Below are 15,497 nucleotides of genomic sequence, written 5' to 3'. Positions count from 1 at the left end.
CACCACACGGTTCTTTCCGTTGTGTGTCACCATGTGGTGGGGGATGAACCATGATTCTTTGGAGGCCCTCATTTCCTCTTCACTGATTTCTCTGACATAGCCTGCTGTTATCAACTTTGTAATCTTCGCTTGATAAGCTTTAGTCTTCTCTGGGTCTCGACTGAGGCACTTCTCCGTGCCACGTAGATTGGGGAGTACTGCTTCAGGTGGCTCCGGAGTGTAGGCATATCACTGACACGCAGAAGGGGAGTTGAATATCTGTTTACTCCCTCGACATTCAGTCTTGTCGTCTTTGCCTCCAAAACCCTCATAGCTTGCTCTTCCCTCCGAGACGTGTCACTAGTTTCTCACTCCGATATGGGAGAGTGTCGAGATGCCAAAGCCTATCTACTTGACTATGAAGCTCTGATTGAGGAGAGGCAGTTGAGAGGAAGAGGCACTGTCGCGGTTGAGCATAGTGCTTAAGGGAGGGGATTGGTGTTAACTCAAAAGACATGACGTCGTATTCTCATTCACAGCGCTTTATTCGTTCCGCCATTTTTTATACCCACCACAACAACAACACTTCGCGGGCAACAGTACTCTCGCGATAAAACAGAAAATAACAAGTTAACAATCTCCCTCTTTCTTAAAAAAAAATAAAATAAAAGTATAAACACACCCCTGTAAACATTTGTATACATATATGTATATATTTATATAAACAAAAAAAACATTTCAAAAGTGCTTTGCTTTACTTAAAGCATACTATCATTGCACACAATAAACAATGGTACATTTGAATGCAAAGACAACTTTGTAGACAAAGGATTACAGTATCCAGAGTCCTTCATCTAGCGCCTTTAGAAGGGTTAAAGGTGAAACTCCCTTTTTTGTCAGACAATCAGCAAGTTGAGATTTTGAATCTGACCAACAAACCTGTCTGATTTTCTTGGCTTGTATGAGCTCTTTAATGCTGCTCATTTCTAGCCTCAGTCTCTTCTCTGTAACCTGCTTAGTAGACTTGAGTGCATCAAACGAGGAATGATTATCAGTTACACAGATCAAAGGAAGAGCGTTTAGACCAGTGTTACCAGTTGTAAGCTCAGAAAAAAGTGTTGCCAGGAAGACAGCACTGTCTATTCCATCTGACATGGCAAGAGTTTCTCCTGCCAGTGTACTTCTGACCACGCGCCTGATTTTTTTAGACTGCCAGAAAAGAGAACAAAACTTTCCTCCTTTACCCATAAGGACGATTAATGCCCCTCCTTGAGTACCGCCATCAGGAAGGTTGCCAAATGAAGCATCACTGAAAACAACCAATGCCAGATCCTCACTGTTACCCAAGTGCCGAAACTTAAGAGTCACTTTCTCTGCCTTAAGTTTACAGATAACTTTGTTCACTTCATGAATGGACTGTACAGTTGCATCTTTGATATTAGATCCAAGGCTACATGTGTCAAACATAACATCAGGCCTTGTTTGTTTGGCAACCCACAAAATCTGTCCTATTTTTGACCTGAGTTGCTCACGTTCTGTTTCACTTAAGGAAGCCTCCCTCTGTACAGCCCGTGCTGCTTGTAACTGAACCGGTTGTAGGTTGTCAATGTAAAGTTGTTGATGCACCTCTATTACATCATTAACTGTACAAATGTCCATACCAACATAAGAAAAGCTGTCATGTTCTTCACGGCCCACAAGGAAGGTAGATCTCAGTACAGGAATGATATGAGTTGCAAAGTGACTTGAACCAGCCCAAAGGAAATCATCAACGTGACATGCAAGCACTCCTGTAACCTCAGATTGTTCATTCTGCCAATAGAACACTGCAGGATCAACCTGTGATATTTTACCACCAGTTTTGAGCATAATGTCTTTGACCTTATTGTACCAATAAAGTGAAGCATCTGCAAGTCCATAAACACACTTTTTCAGTTTCCATAGAACATTGTCCTTGCCAGCTTCAGGTGGGGGACGAAGATAGATGTCTCTTGACAGTTCCATTCCCTGCAAGAAGGCAGATTTAATGTCCATTGAATTTACTCTCCACTTGTTTTGACATATCACAGCTAGCACCAGTCTGAGGGACTCAGACGCACATGTTGGAGAGTCTTTCTGTAGTTCTTTAGTATTTACCTCTTCAAACCCCCGTGTCACAAGTCGAGCCTTTGGGACAACACCATTAGTAGTTTCTTTGAGTGTACAGACCCATTTAGTAGACACACATTTTTGACCCAGGTCTTTCACTTCATCAAACACACCATTACTTTGCCAGCTCTCAATCTCCTGCTGCTTAGCAGAATCAAAGGAAATATCTTTTGTTGTGAGTACATCTGCATCTCTGTTTTCAGCTTCAGTGCAAAGACCATCAACAAGTGACATGTCTACAGCTTTCTTTTCACCTTCACTACCATCATGCTCAAGATATTGCACATTGTACCAGTTTTTGTATTGCCCTTTTGCTTTTCCCGCTCTGCCTAGCACTCTGGCTGTGTGTTGAACACCGTTGTCTCTGTTGGTAAAAGCAATCAGCTGTCCTTATCTTAACTTTACATTTGCAGAGACATGATCAGTGGGTGTAGAGGGCTCATTTGCAGTTTGTGTGACAGACATGTTTTCTGTAGTGTGTGTGACAGACATGTTTTCTGTAGTGTTAGTTTCTCTGTCAATAGTGTTAGTTTCTCTGTCAATAGTGATGTCTTCTTCCTCACTAATACTCTGTTCACCATCGGGTGTGTCAGTGTCATCATTTTCAACTGCGTCTTTGTTGTCATCATCAGTAGTACTGTGTGGTATTTGTTTATCTCCAGTCTGTGAATCCACTTTAGTCAATCTTGACTGGTGTACTCTTACAAGAGTCCCCCCATGTCTTACAAATACAACAGTTCCATCCTGCCCAATAACTACACCTGGACCCTTCCACTCTGTACAGTCGACTCGTTTGTAGTATACTTTATCTCCTGCCTCATATTTGTCATCTGTAGGCCCAAGTTGTTTGCGTAGTGCTCTCCTGATCCTTTCTGAACACTCTGCCTCAGTAAATGCTTTCCTGGAAGCATGTAATGCTGAGATATGTTCAGCTACTCTTGCACTTACAGTTGTGCCCTCTAAGGCAGGTGGCTTATCCATCAACACAGAAGGAAGGTTGGGGTTTTGGCCAAACACAAGTTGATGTGGACTATAACCATGTACATTAAGCATACTGTTTTTGGCCATAAGGGCCCAGTCTAGCGCAGTGTGCCAGTCACATCCTCATTCCTTTTTTACCTTCAGGAGGATTTCTGTAAGTGTCATGTTATGTCTCTCCAGTAGTCCGTTGCTCCAGGGACTATACCCCGCCGTTGTTTTTACCTCAATGTTGAAGTTTTCAGCCATGTCCCGAATGTCTGTGTTGTTGAACTCTCCGTCGTTGTCTGTGTAGAGCCGTCTGGGGGCACCGTGAATGCTTATCCAGGTGTGAATGAAGGAGTTGACGATCTCTGCAGCTTTCTTTGTCTTTACGATGCTGCCGGCACTGAAGCGTGTGAAGTGGTCGATGATGTGAAGGTACCACACATTGGGCTCCAGCTCATGTAGATCCATCGCTACTGTCTCATTATACTCAGAAGCCAGGGGTAGACCAACAGCAGGTCTCGGCTTGGTTTTGCAATATTTCTGACAAATGTCACAGTCACGAACTATCTCTTGTAGAATAACTGCACATTGTTTATCTGTATTGCCAGAGCTTTGGATGAGCCTCAATAACCTCTCTGCAGATGCATGACCAAACTGCTTATGAAGTTTCACAAGGACTTTCTGTTTCTCTTTTGTAGACATTTCAGCAGTTACCATGAGAACTTCATTTTCATTGCAGCTTTCTGTAGTATTTTCATCTCTAATGTCCACACAATAGTGTCCCGAACTAGTGAGCTCTAGAGGAACAGGCTGCTTGAACATGACAACACTGTCATTCTCCATGTCTAGAACAGTCCCTGCTTTCTTGAGAGACGATTTGCTCAGTAGTAGTGGAATGTCAACAGGAACTACTTCACTTTCAATGTCACATTTTGTTTGTCCAATTTTGGCTGGAAGTTTCACTTTTCTGCTGGAATACACTACAATACCATCCCCAAAGCGAAATGGTCTGGAGCTGGGGGTTTCTGATTGCAACAGCTTGTTTACTTGGCCTTGGCTGAGGTCACGCATGTAACTATCTAGCCACTTCTGACCACAAACTGTACGTGTACATGCAGTATCAATAATGGCTGATCCCAGTGCCTCAGTCAGGAAGATTTCAGAGTCTGTCATTGAGGCTTTAGTGTACAAAGTAATGTTACACTCCTCCACTTTCCCATCTTCAGTTAGCTTTACTTGGTCACCATTACAATGAGGACAGTCTTTCGCCCAGTGGTAAGTGCTCTGACAAATAGCACATCTTGTTCGCTTGCCAAACTTGTCAACTGGGTTGGTACCTTGTAGTGGTTGTTGCTGTCCACTCCGCGACGAAGTACCGTTGTTTCGTTTGTATTTGGGACCTTTTTGTTCCGTAAGGAAAACTGCTTCTTGGTTCAGTTGAATTCCGCTGAAAACTCCGGTTACTTTCCCTCCGAAAATCCGTTTCAGTGCAGACTTCATAGACGCAAACGTTAAGTCCGTGCACGCTGTCAGTGCAAGCTGTCGACTTTTCTCATCAAGACAAGCTGTATCTAGAAGCTTAAATGCTAGCACAGCGTCAGGCAGCGTCATGTTGTACTTTTTCATCCGGTTATAACGCTGTTCAAAGTCTATAATGTAGTCTGCCATCGACATGCTGTGGTTCTTTGCAATGGAGTCAAAACACGAGTAGGCTTCATAAGCGCGGTCTTTCTCTTCTCTCTGAAACACCGCGTCAAGTTTTGCAAGTAGTATTTCCATACCGTCATCTTTGTCCAAATCTTCCGCGGGTATCTCCATGGCCGTTTCTCTGGCTCTTCCCTCGAGCCCCAGCGCCACCGCGAGTGCCTGTTTCTTTTTATCCAGCTCCGTAACTCGTCTCCAGATATTGACTTCATTCTTCCAGCATTCGTATGGCCTGGCTTCATCAAGCTTTGGTGGTACTTTGTAATTGGAAACCATCCTCTGCTACCAATGTTAACTCAAAAGACACGACGTCGTACTCTCATTCACAGCGCTTTATTCGTTCCGCCATTTTTTATACCCACCACAACAACAACACTTCGCGGGCAACAGTACTCTCGCGATAAAACAGAAAATAACAAGTTAACAATTGGTCCCTGTAGTACCCAACCAAGTCTAGTCTTGACTGCAGCTGGTCCTCCAGGTAAGCCTAGGCGCACAGGTTTGATGGGCGTTACTAGGTGAGGACAGTCAGAGCCGATCAGAAGGAGTGGCTGGGCATTTGTGAAGGGCTGCAAGGGAAGCCTTCTCAAGTGTCTATATTTCTGTTGAAGTGCTTTCACGGGGTATGAATGCTCAGCCAAGCCTAGGTCATCAGCTGTGAAGGCTCTCTCAATGGTGAATGTTCTGGATGGTTGGCTGGCAGGGGAGACTTTGACTGTCACTGATGCACCATGCAAGGTTCTCAATCCTTGTCTCACCATACGTAGAGTAAGACTCTCTGCCATGCCCTGTAACTGCAGTCTTTGAGTGGCCTCAGGGAGAAGGATCGTCCTCTCAGATCCATCATCCAATATGGCGAATGTCTCCAGGGTGTGCTCACCGTTCTGCAGGAGCACTTTGGTTATCTTCAGAAGCACAGCGACGTGTTCCATTGGTGGATTGGGTGCAGCAGGTCTGAGATTCACTTCATGGAGGGCCTCTAGGTGTTTTCCCCTGCATGCCTTACACTGCATTTTAAGTCGACACTGAGCGGCCTGGTGGTGCCGCCCACAACACCAGCAGCGATTGTTGGACTTAATCCAAGTTGATTTCTGCTCCTTAGTCAGCATCTTGAAGTTGACACATTGATCTAGGAAGTGCAGAGTGTTATTACAATATGGACAATAAGCTGTGGGCTTGTCTTGGACCTCAGAAGTGTAAGGGGTTGTGGCTGAGGACCTTTGGGGGGCAGTGTTGTGTGTTGCACCGTGCAGCACGGTGGTAGTCCTTTTGGTGGCTCTTTTATCTCTTTTCATGCTGCTCCTGTCTCTCGAGCTCTCCTCTACCTTCTCTGTGTGATCTCCGCCCTCTTGAATGACCAGCTCATACTCCAGCCACTCTGCAAAGTCTCTCAATGATGGTATTCCATCTTTCTGTGGGTAAAGGTAGCGGCGGAAAGCAGCACGTAGGTCTTGGGGTAGCTTTCGTGTCAGTCTAGCAACATGAGACCCGCATTGCAGCTCTATGTGTCCATCTTCCCCAAGTTGCTCTAACATGCCGACCAGAGCACGGACTCTCAGTGCAAACCTTCTGAATCCAGTTGTGTCACCTGGGCGGATGCTGGGCTCATCCATAAGCTTTGCTATCCTCTGCAGTGACAGCTGGTGCGGCTGACCGTAATGTTTAGTGAGCGAGGCCATCGTGTCAGAGTAGGGGTGAGGTGAGTTACTGTAGGAGTCAGCAATTAAAAGAGCTTCCTCAAACTTAAGGTGGTCACATAAGACCTGATATTTGAACCTCTCGGTTGCATCAAAGGGGAGAATATTGTCTAGGGCAAGCCTTAATCTAGCAAACTGCCTGGGATCACCCTTCGTGAACTCTGGGATGGAGGGCGATGGTCCTCTGTAGGTCTTCTCCTTTACAGCTACAGCTGTAGTGGGAGCCAACACTTGTTCTGGGGGGAGCATGTTTGCGTCGAAACTAGGTCCAGCTAGTGATCGAGATAAGGGGGTGGACTGTGGTGCACAAGGCTGAAAGTCAGGAGCTTCAGTGGCTGAGGGTTGCTGTAACTGTAGCTCTTGTAAGCGTTGGCTATGCTCTTGTGCAATGGCTGGTAGCCGTGGAGGTGGAAAAGACTGTACCTCTGGTAGATCAGAATGATCTCTCGGGAGAAAAACTGGAGGTGGTGGTACTGGCCATTCTTCAGCTGCATCCTGTGTGTAGGATATATTGTGCTGCTCTGGTCTCAGGGGAAAAGGCTGTGTAGTTAGAGGTGTGGAGACCCAAGTGTCATCAGCTGAAATGTAGCCCCCTGGTTGCTGGGCAGAACGTAAGCAGGTTGGTTCCAACGTGGTGACATTACGGTCCATCTGCCTCCTCATGTCTCCTACCATCAGCTGAAGTTCCCTGTTGTCCTCCTGCAGTTGCTGCACAATGTTCATGAACTCCTGAGGGATGCTGGATGACACTGGGGTCTGTCCTGCAGCTCCAATAGAACCAGGAGTCTGGGTGAGGGGCGTCATCTTGGCGTATCCTTCTCTAGTCTGCTGTTGCTCCAATGTAGCAGTTGTGGCAGTGTGTAGCCTTCATACTGAGTCATCCATCCTGGAGGTCGCACAGCCCTCCATGGACGTGCACCTGCTCTCTGGGGGTCATAATCCATCTTCACTCTGTAATCACCTGATCCGGCTCGAAGGACCAATTTTGTTATGATGATTTCTGATATGAGGTTCAGTTCTACGGTGGTGATCGCAGGGTGTGCACAGGTCAAGTGCCACTATGACCCTCCAGAAAATAATGAGGACAGGGGATGATTGTTCAACTCTTTAATGGCAGATTTAGCATGGGCGTGGGTATATGTGTGTGTGTGTGGTTCTACAAACAGAATGGAAAAACAGAACACAAATTACAATCAAATTATAGACAACAATAATCACAATATAATATATTACAGCCACATACTTGTCTTATAGGCCCTACTACTAAGCTGGCGGCTTTTACTTATAGTCTGAACCATATTTGGCAACAAAGAAAATAAACATCTTTCCATCACTTAACTCTTGTGCCCCACTCACTTATGATGCCAACTAAAGAAGGCAAATACACATAACAAATCACCAACTGAAACCGAACTCAGTTTGGCCTAGGCGAACTTTGCTTAGCTTAGCGCGCTTAGCTTAGCGATAACTTATAGAAAATAAGAAAATGTATAGAAAATGTACAAACAGAGGATGTCCAGAGTGATAAACATACAGGCTATCCTTCTTACACAAGAAATATCCTGAAACTCACCAGTCTTATGGACGCACACTCTCAATGAACCCACATAAACTGCTCCCGAGCATAACTTGTGATTCACACCGCCTCCATGAACACCATTTTTCATCCCAGTCAAAACATTACTCACAAAACGGCCGCGCCCTCTAATGGCGAGGCAGAAAACTGCATCACAGTCCTGCCTTCAGAACAATATAATGACCAATGTTGGGCAATTAATTATATAGTTACTTCTTCAAAAAAGTAACTGAGTTATGCAATATGTTTTTTGCAGCCGTTTACCTAAAAATGCAGCCAAGGCGGGGGTTTTTTTTTGTTAAAATAAACATTTTAAACTATTTACAGAACAATCAGGTGTTCTGCATCAAATTTGATGCCACACAAATTATTTGTGCCACTCCAAAAAAACATTTCTGTCCACTATGAGATAAAGAAGAACAACAGCTTGATACCTGCAGGCCTGACAACAGGAGATGTATCACTCCTGTAACACCTGTAACATTCAGCAGTCGCTGCACACTAACTACACAAGATTTGCGCTAAACATCGCGAATCTCTCACGTCTCAAAACACCGCCACCCTTTCCTAAACAACTAAATGCCAGGTTGCCATATCATTTTTTGATTGGTCGACATGGTACATTGTTCGACCAATAGGAAAGGGTGGGGTTTTTTTTCCTGTTTTGTTTTTTCACTCACAGGCGGAGAGTGCTTTCGAGGTTTTCTTTATAAAACGCTGTTTTTACCGTTTCTTCCTGCAGTAAATATAAACAACGATAGTATTCAGGAAGAAAACCAAACATTACATATATTTTTATCATAAGTCTGGTTTTACGTGGCTTATCAACACAATTTAAAAACTGGTATAAAGTCCACACTTTTCCGTCATTTGTGCCGTCTGTTCTGCTCACATCTCCAATGGTTGTACACGTTGTCATTAACGTGGCTTCACTCCACATCAGCCACGTCGCTTTGCTACCGGTGTCGGCACACAAGGACGCTGTCATAGCCTGTCAACGACGTTGATTAGCTGCGTATATACAAATGTGAATCGCATTATTGGCTGAACTACGGGATAAGGTTGGCATCGTTCTAATCCCATACAGGAGCAGCCAGTCACTTACTGACTAACACTGCAAAACAAAAATTGTTAACATTTTAATTTTAATTTCAATTCAGGTTAGATTTTTTTTTTGTGCGCAACGCAGATTTCTGTGCGCAGAGACTGCACGCGCGCAGTTTAGAGGGAAAATTGTTTATAACACACTAGAATTGGGCGGCAATGCATTTGAATCAGTTATTCAATTTGTCTCCCCTGCTGATTTGTGCACAGAGAGCACGGTGGATACGATTAAGCATGTACTTTATCTGTATTTGCACATAATCTATTTGCAATGTGGCACTTCAAACAGGGTGCGAGTATTTGTGCTTTAAAATGTAAATTCTTTTTGAAACCATCAGAAAATATCAATTCTCTAAATCACTGCTTGTTTCTTTAATACCACTTCTTCTTGTCATTCACTCTCTAACAACCTGCATACATGTTACACCGTTAAAGCTTTATATTAATAATCGCTTTATACGTCATTTTGTGAATACTGACCCAGTTAAGAACATGCAGTCTGGTACACAGGTTCCTCCCCTGCTGTATTTCTTTCAGCTGACACACTGGTCTGGACCCGGACCCCAGCAGCCATCAGAGGAGCACAGCGGGTGACACACATGCTTCTCTTTAACTAAGGACGCAACCAAAACAGAAACGATGTTATGAGCAGAGCCATTGTTCACAATCACGTCTTGCAAGTTTTAAATGGTCCGCCCCCACTCACCACATTCACCCTTCTTTTGGTTGTTGGCCATGACTAAGAGCTTTGAACGTTTCTGTGGACGGGAGCCTAAAAGCCGTGTCCAGTTGACAGTATCATGATAGCAGAGATTCTTGTTTCCTTTAATGTACACGGCACCATCATTTATGTTTTGCAGCGAGCGCAACCCCAGCGAGGTCAGAGAATTGATCTTAACCACCATGAGTGCATAGCTCCTGTAGAACAGCAGGAAGTAAATAAAGGTCAGAAAGTGGATGAAAATGTTCCAATTTTGTTTAAAATACCACAAAATCAAAGTGAATATTGAAAGCCATATTTCTTTTAGGTTTAGCAGTTTTCAAGAACATGATGTCAGACATTATTTTTTAAGGTTTACAAACACAATTAATGCACTTTAGCTGTATTTGCACAAAATCCAGCAGTGTGGCACTTTGTGTTTCTTGTTGTTCTTACTGATCACATTTAATGATGTAATATAATCTTTCACAGTGTGTTTTCTTTGAGAAGTTTGTCACCATCTATTCATTTTGATACCTTTTAGACACAATATGAATTCAGTGATTCGGTGTCTGAATGTCATGTTTTTCAAATTGCATAACCCGTGTACTTAAAAAGACAAACAGCCAACAAACATATTCATGTTTAATCTTCAGTATTTTCATGCATCATGTAGTATGTAGTATGGAAATACTACAACAAAACTGATACTGCGGTATCAATTTTGTAGAATCTACTTTGGTAAATTCTTTAGTTATATGTGAACTCATTAAAGCTGAGAAGGCGGTTTGTTTTTAATGCTTTAGTGCTTTTGGTTTCAGACGGGATTTAAACCCAGGTAAAAGTACTCTGATGTACCCCATCTTGCTTTCCTCTCATTTACTGAAGCTTGAGACCAGCCTGAAAAGAGCTTTTTCTTTGTCAAATTGATGTCAAAAACATGCTGCCTCTCCCAGCTTTAAAAAGTTGTGCCCACGGCCAGCTTAACCAAACAATCCCAGTGCTGAATTACCCCTGAAAAAATCATACTGAAAAATACCAACACCACGGATTCGGACAGAACATTTGTAGGCTCTAAGAGGAGATAGAGAGATGTGAGCATGTGAAATCTTTACTGTACCTTTTACTAATCACTCCTCTAAACAGGATAACAAGATAGGATAAAAATTAGAAATAACAAAGAAAAAAAAACAAAATTACTTTTATATTCCAGCAAATACTCTGTCTGCATAACAATGCAGAAAAGACAAAAACAAAAAAACTGTTTCTCACTTGTAAAGTTTTCTTCCCTGAATTGTTTGGAGGTTGGAGAAGACTGACAGGTCAGACATGCTTGCAGGCCACGACTGGATGTTGAGGAAGTCTGAAAACAGAGAGATTGTTTTTCAGAAGCCTCAACCAGACTGCAAATGGCATTAAATAACATAAAAAGATAAAAGCAGTCTAAGTGACAGTCTAAAAAAAAAGCACAACCCCACAACATACACACACCTGTAATCTCCTCCACCGTGTTGAAGATTTTCAGTTTTTCTGGATCAAGGGGTGGTACCTTGTTGTAGTCATCACTGAGCAAAAATGAAATAAGTAAGTAAAAGGAAAAGCATGTTGCAAAAACGTCAAAAAAGTGCAGGTTGATCTAGAGAAATTTTTTTTAAATCTTTGCTGCGTTTTATGAAAGAAAGTTTTTTTTACCCTTCTATTCCCGTCACCAGGAAGTTAAGACTTCCCTGGATCTTAGTGCAGTTTATGAAACTTTCTATGTTGCGAGCATCGACCGTTTCGCTGTTTGAATCAGTCCAGCTTGTGCCATGGCAAACTGGGAAAAAAAAAAGATGAGAAGGAAACAGTTAATAACAGCAAAGCTGTAAGGTATCTGTAGAGAGAGCTTGAGTTCGATCTGCATGAAATACCTTTAGGGCAGAGGCCTTTGCAGGGCTCACATGTTTTCACACCATTTTTCTCCACTTCCATTTTATTAGATGGGCAGTTGCTCACACATGAACTGCCATCCACCACAACGTTTTCTATTAAAAAAAAACAGAAAACACATGAGAATAAATGCATAAATGATCGTCAGTGACTGCGTTAAGCCTTCAGTAAACACTGTGAAGAAAGCTGAACAGCGCAGTCATAACAATGATTAAAAATATGTAAAAACAGCAATCTTACAGGAAGAAACTATGTATAAATTCTGAGTTTATGTGAATATTGTCATGTGTGGGACTCACTGGGGCATTGGGTCACACAAATAGAGCCGTACTGGTACTTGGCATTGGGGTTGGGCTCCATTCTATATGTAAGCCTGTTGTAGATCACAGTTTGTGGGCACTGAGGCACGCAGGAGCCCGAGTTGTTGAAGTTCCTGCAGGCCTGCAAAATGCAATTTATAACAGAGGAACATTTTATTTTTACATCTGCGTTTTCTGTACTGCAACATGTGAAAATATCTTCTCATTAAAGCCTGTGGAAGACTTGGACTCACAAAGCAGTCTGTATCCTTGGGCCCAGTGCAACCTCCAGCACACTCAACGTGGCAGCACTCGCTCGGGTTTCTACCAAAGCAGCGGCCACTACACTGAGGGGCGCACACGGTCTTTGTCACTGTAAGAGAGTCGACGCTTGTAAAAACCTGGCGTGAAACTAAAACTGTACCGTAGATGCATATTAAACTTTTAACTTTGAAGTTACGTATATTATTAACAATGTGCAATGTAAATGAACAACTCTGGCAGCAGCCATGATTCATGTGTGAGACATCTCACAAGGTAACCAGTGCGTGGAAAATCAAGACATTAAAGATAAAGGTGCTTGATATGACTCACAGATCTGGCATGTGTCATTTCCTGGACCCCAGCATGGCACGTCTCCACAGGCTTTGTGACAAGGCTCTGAGATTAAAAAAAAAACAAACTCTTATTAGTTTCCGCATTTTAATACAAAACCAGAACAAAAGTCTTAAATTAAAGGAAAAGTTCAGATTTTGTTTTTTGTTTTAAATCCAAAGTTCAGCAGAAGAAAAAAATGAAACCTCTACAAGTTACAAGATGCAACTTGCAGCGCTGAAAAATGAAGCCTGCAGTTCCTCTAATGGCCAGTTGAGGGTGAATCCAAGTGCGAGTTAACTCCAATAAGACGTTTCGCCAGTGTAAACATGTTTACAGACTTAAACAAAAAATGGTTTCTGTCTTTAGAACTAATTTGACCTTCTGTGCTTATTTTTTTTAATGACTCACATGTTTAAATTGTTTTAAGGCTTTGAAGTTTGAGACCAGGGGCTGCTAGACCACCACGTGTCTGCTAGGTGTCACCTCAGATGGTCCACTTTACCATGTTTGTCGTGTTTGCACCTTTTAAGGAGGTTTTTGGGTGTTTTCTGTGTGGTTAATTGCATCATTTTGTGGAGTGAAATTCTACTATTTTATTTGTATGTTAGTACAATTAGCAGGTATTTGTGTCTGGGTAATGCAATGCATCAGTCTATGGATGCACATTAACATTAAGCTTGCTAGTATTAGCTTAAGATTCTAACCTGTCGGCTCAAACGGATTCACTTCTGGCTCCTAAAAACAAGACGCAGATATATCTATGTGTGTAGTTACAACCCAGTGCACTCACTTTCAGGCCCATTGTCCTCTATCACAATTTGGGCTGTTCCATCCTTCACTATGTCCAGCCAGTTCACCTGCGGGGCGTAGCTCAGATACTTATTCCGGATGATCTTCACTCCTCCCCTGAGGATCTCTGTAGAAGGTACACATAGGTGTAAATGGGGCAGTACAGTTAGGAAAGCAAGCCCGAACAGGCCTGTGCCTCATCCTAACAAACTCTGCCATTCTCTGTTTACTACACAGCAAACGTATCATGTGCTGGAGCTCATGTTACACTGGCAGTTGAGCGGTTGAGCACATGGTACATTCCAGGGACTTCATATCACTTCTATACACACAAGCACACACACGGGCACAAACACACACACTGCTGCGTTTCAACAACCGGTATTCTAAAGGTGTGGCTGAACTGTGTAGATGTGGGAGCTCCAACAGTAAGAGTGCCACATCCAACTTGACCTCTTATCTGCTCCAATCCAGCCTCCCACATGTTAAACACACTCTATACATCAAATGAGTGACTCTCTGTGTACCTGTGAGGTGAGTCAGGCCCAGTTCTTGAAGGCCATGCTCCCCATCCCTCTGATAGTTGACCATGACAGCCAAGGCATACTGGTCCTCATACAGTGTGCTGCCTCTGATGACGCGCAGGTGGTGCAGTGGGAGGCGGCTGAACTCATTGATAGCAAAAAGGATGTACCCTGTCACCTCCTTGATAGACTGCAAGGCAAAAGAAAAGAACAAGGAAGAGAAAAATGCAATTTGTCAATTCTTCTGCTCAATCAAATTGTTATCAGGGTCACAAAGCAGCAGGGGCGTGTTTGCTTACTGAGTTAGTCACTGACTTCAGTGGCATGACTAGCACAAAAGGGGTGGGGGCATAAATGAGCTCATTCTGGATTTGAGACAAAATCCATTACAGAGAGCGATCAAACAGAACATGTTTTGACTTTCTGTGTTCTCCTGGACGAATGAAAATGGTTGATTCACATCCTTACTCATCTTGTCGGTGACACCTTTGCAGTGAAAGGAATAATGGTAAGGCAAGCCAAGGCAAGTTTATTTGTATAGCACAATTCAACAACAAGGTGATTCAAAGTGCTTTACAGAGACATTAGAAACAAAACCAAATAAAAAGCATGATTTAAAATTGATTAAAACAAGCAAACAAACAAACTAATTAACAAACAAACAAACAAACAAAACTGTATATAAAATCAAAACAGATAAAATCAGAACAGTAGATAAAATCAGTAGTTAAAATATAAGTTTTGAAATTTAAGCTTAAACGTGTGGATTTGGTGCTTTATTCAAATGCAGCTGAGAACAGGTGAGTCTTCAACCTGGATTTAAATAAACTGAGTGTTTCAGCTGATCTGAGGCTTTCTGGGAGTTTGTTCCAGATATAAGGAGCATAAAAGCTGAATGCAGCTTCTCCGTGTCTGGTTCTGACTCTGGGAACTGATAAAAAACCGGATCCAGATGACCTGAGGGATCTGGAAGGTTCATACTGGGTCAGGAGGTCACTGATGTATTTTGGTCCTAAACCATTCAGAGCTTTATAGGCCAGCATCAGAACTTTAAAGTCTATGCTCTGACGGACAGGCAGCCAGTGTAAAGACCTCAGAGCTGGACTGATGTGGTCCACTTTTTTGGTCTTAGTGAGGACTCGAGCAGCAGAGTTCTAAATGAGCTGTAGTTGTCTGACTGATTTTTTTAGGTAGACCTGTAAAGATGCTGTTACAGTAATCAAGCCTACTAAAGATGAATGCATGCACTAGTTTTTCCAGGTCCTGTTGAGACATCAGATCTTTTATCCTTGAAATATTCTTGAGGTGATAGTAAGCTGATTTTGTTATTGTCTTAATGTGTTTTTCTAAGTTTGGGTCTGCATCCATCACTACACCCAAATTTCTCGCCTGGTTTGTGGTTTTTAGATGTATAGATTGAAGTTCTCTGGTGACCTGTAATCATTTTTCTTTGGCGCCAAAGACTATTACCTCAGCTTTGTTTTT

At 42.8% G+C, this 15,497-nt stretch overlaps 1 protein-coding gene across 1 annotated transcript in view; it reads right to left on the bottom strand.

Annotated features, from left to right (window-relative positions):
* The window catches only part of LOC147330580 (receptor tyrosine-protein kinase erbB-3-like), a 32,167-nt gene that overhangs the window by 8,515 nt on the left and 8,155 nt on the right, over positions 1-15,497 (bottom strand). Inside the window, exons 3-14 of the mRNA XM_086292275.1 lie at positions 14,016-14,202; positions 13,490-13,615; positions 12,697-12,762; positions 12,357-12,475; positions 12,103-12,244; positions 11,785-11,898; positions 11,567-11,690; positions 11,366-11,439; positions 11,147-11,237; positions 10,995-11,012; positions 9,881-10,092; positions 9,655-9,787 (exon numbers count right to left, since the gene is read on the bottom strand). Coding sequence (XP_086148401.1) covers positions 9,708-9,787; positions 9,881-10,092; positions 10,995-11,012; positions 11,147-11,237; positions 11,366-11,439; positions 11,567-11,690; positions 11,785-11,898; positions 12,103-12,244; positions 12,357-12,475; positions 12,697-12,762; positions 13,490-13,615; positions 14,016-14,202 — 1,353 coding nt within the window. The 3' untranslated portion in view covers positions 9,655-9,707. The remainder of the gene's footprint in view (positions 1-9,654; positions 9,788-9,880; positions 10,093-10,994; positions 11,013-11,146; positions 11,238-11,365; positions 11,440-11,566; positions 11,691-11,784; positions 11,899-12,102; positions 12,245-12,356; positions 12,476-12,696; positions 12,763-13,489; positions 13,616-14,015; positions 14,203-15,497) is intronic.

This window comes from Aulonocara sp. 'chitande type north' Nkhata Bay, linkage group LG5, assembly GCF_057382095.1.
Source record: "Aulonocara sp. 'chitande type north' Nkhata Bay isolate Kocher_YH1m ecotype deep benthic linkage group LG5, A_spYH_male_GT1.1, whole genome shotgun sequence".
NCBI classification, from domain to species: domain Eukaryota; kingdom Metazoa; phylum Chordata; class Actinopteri; order Cichliformes; family Cichlidae; genus Aulonocara; species Aulonocara sp. 'chitande type north' Nkhata Bay.
The sequence above is the reverse complement of the archived record's forward strand: the minus strand, read 5'-3'. Positions and strand labels throughout refer to the sequence as shown.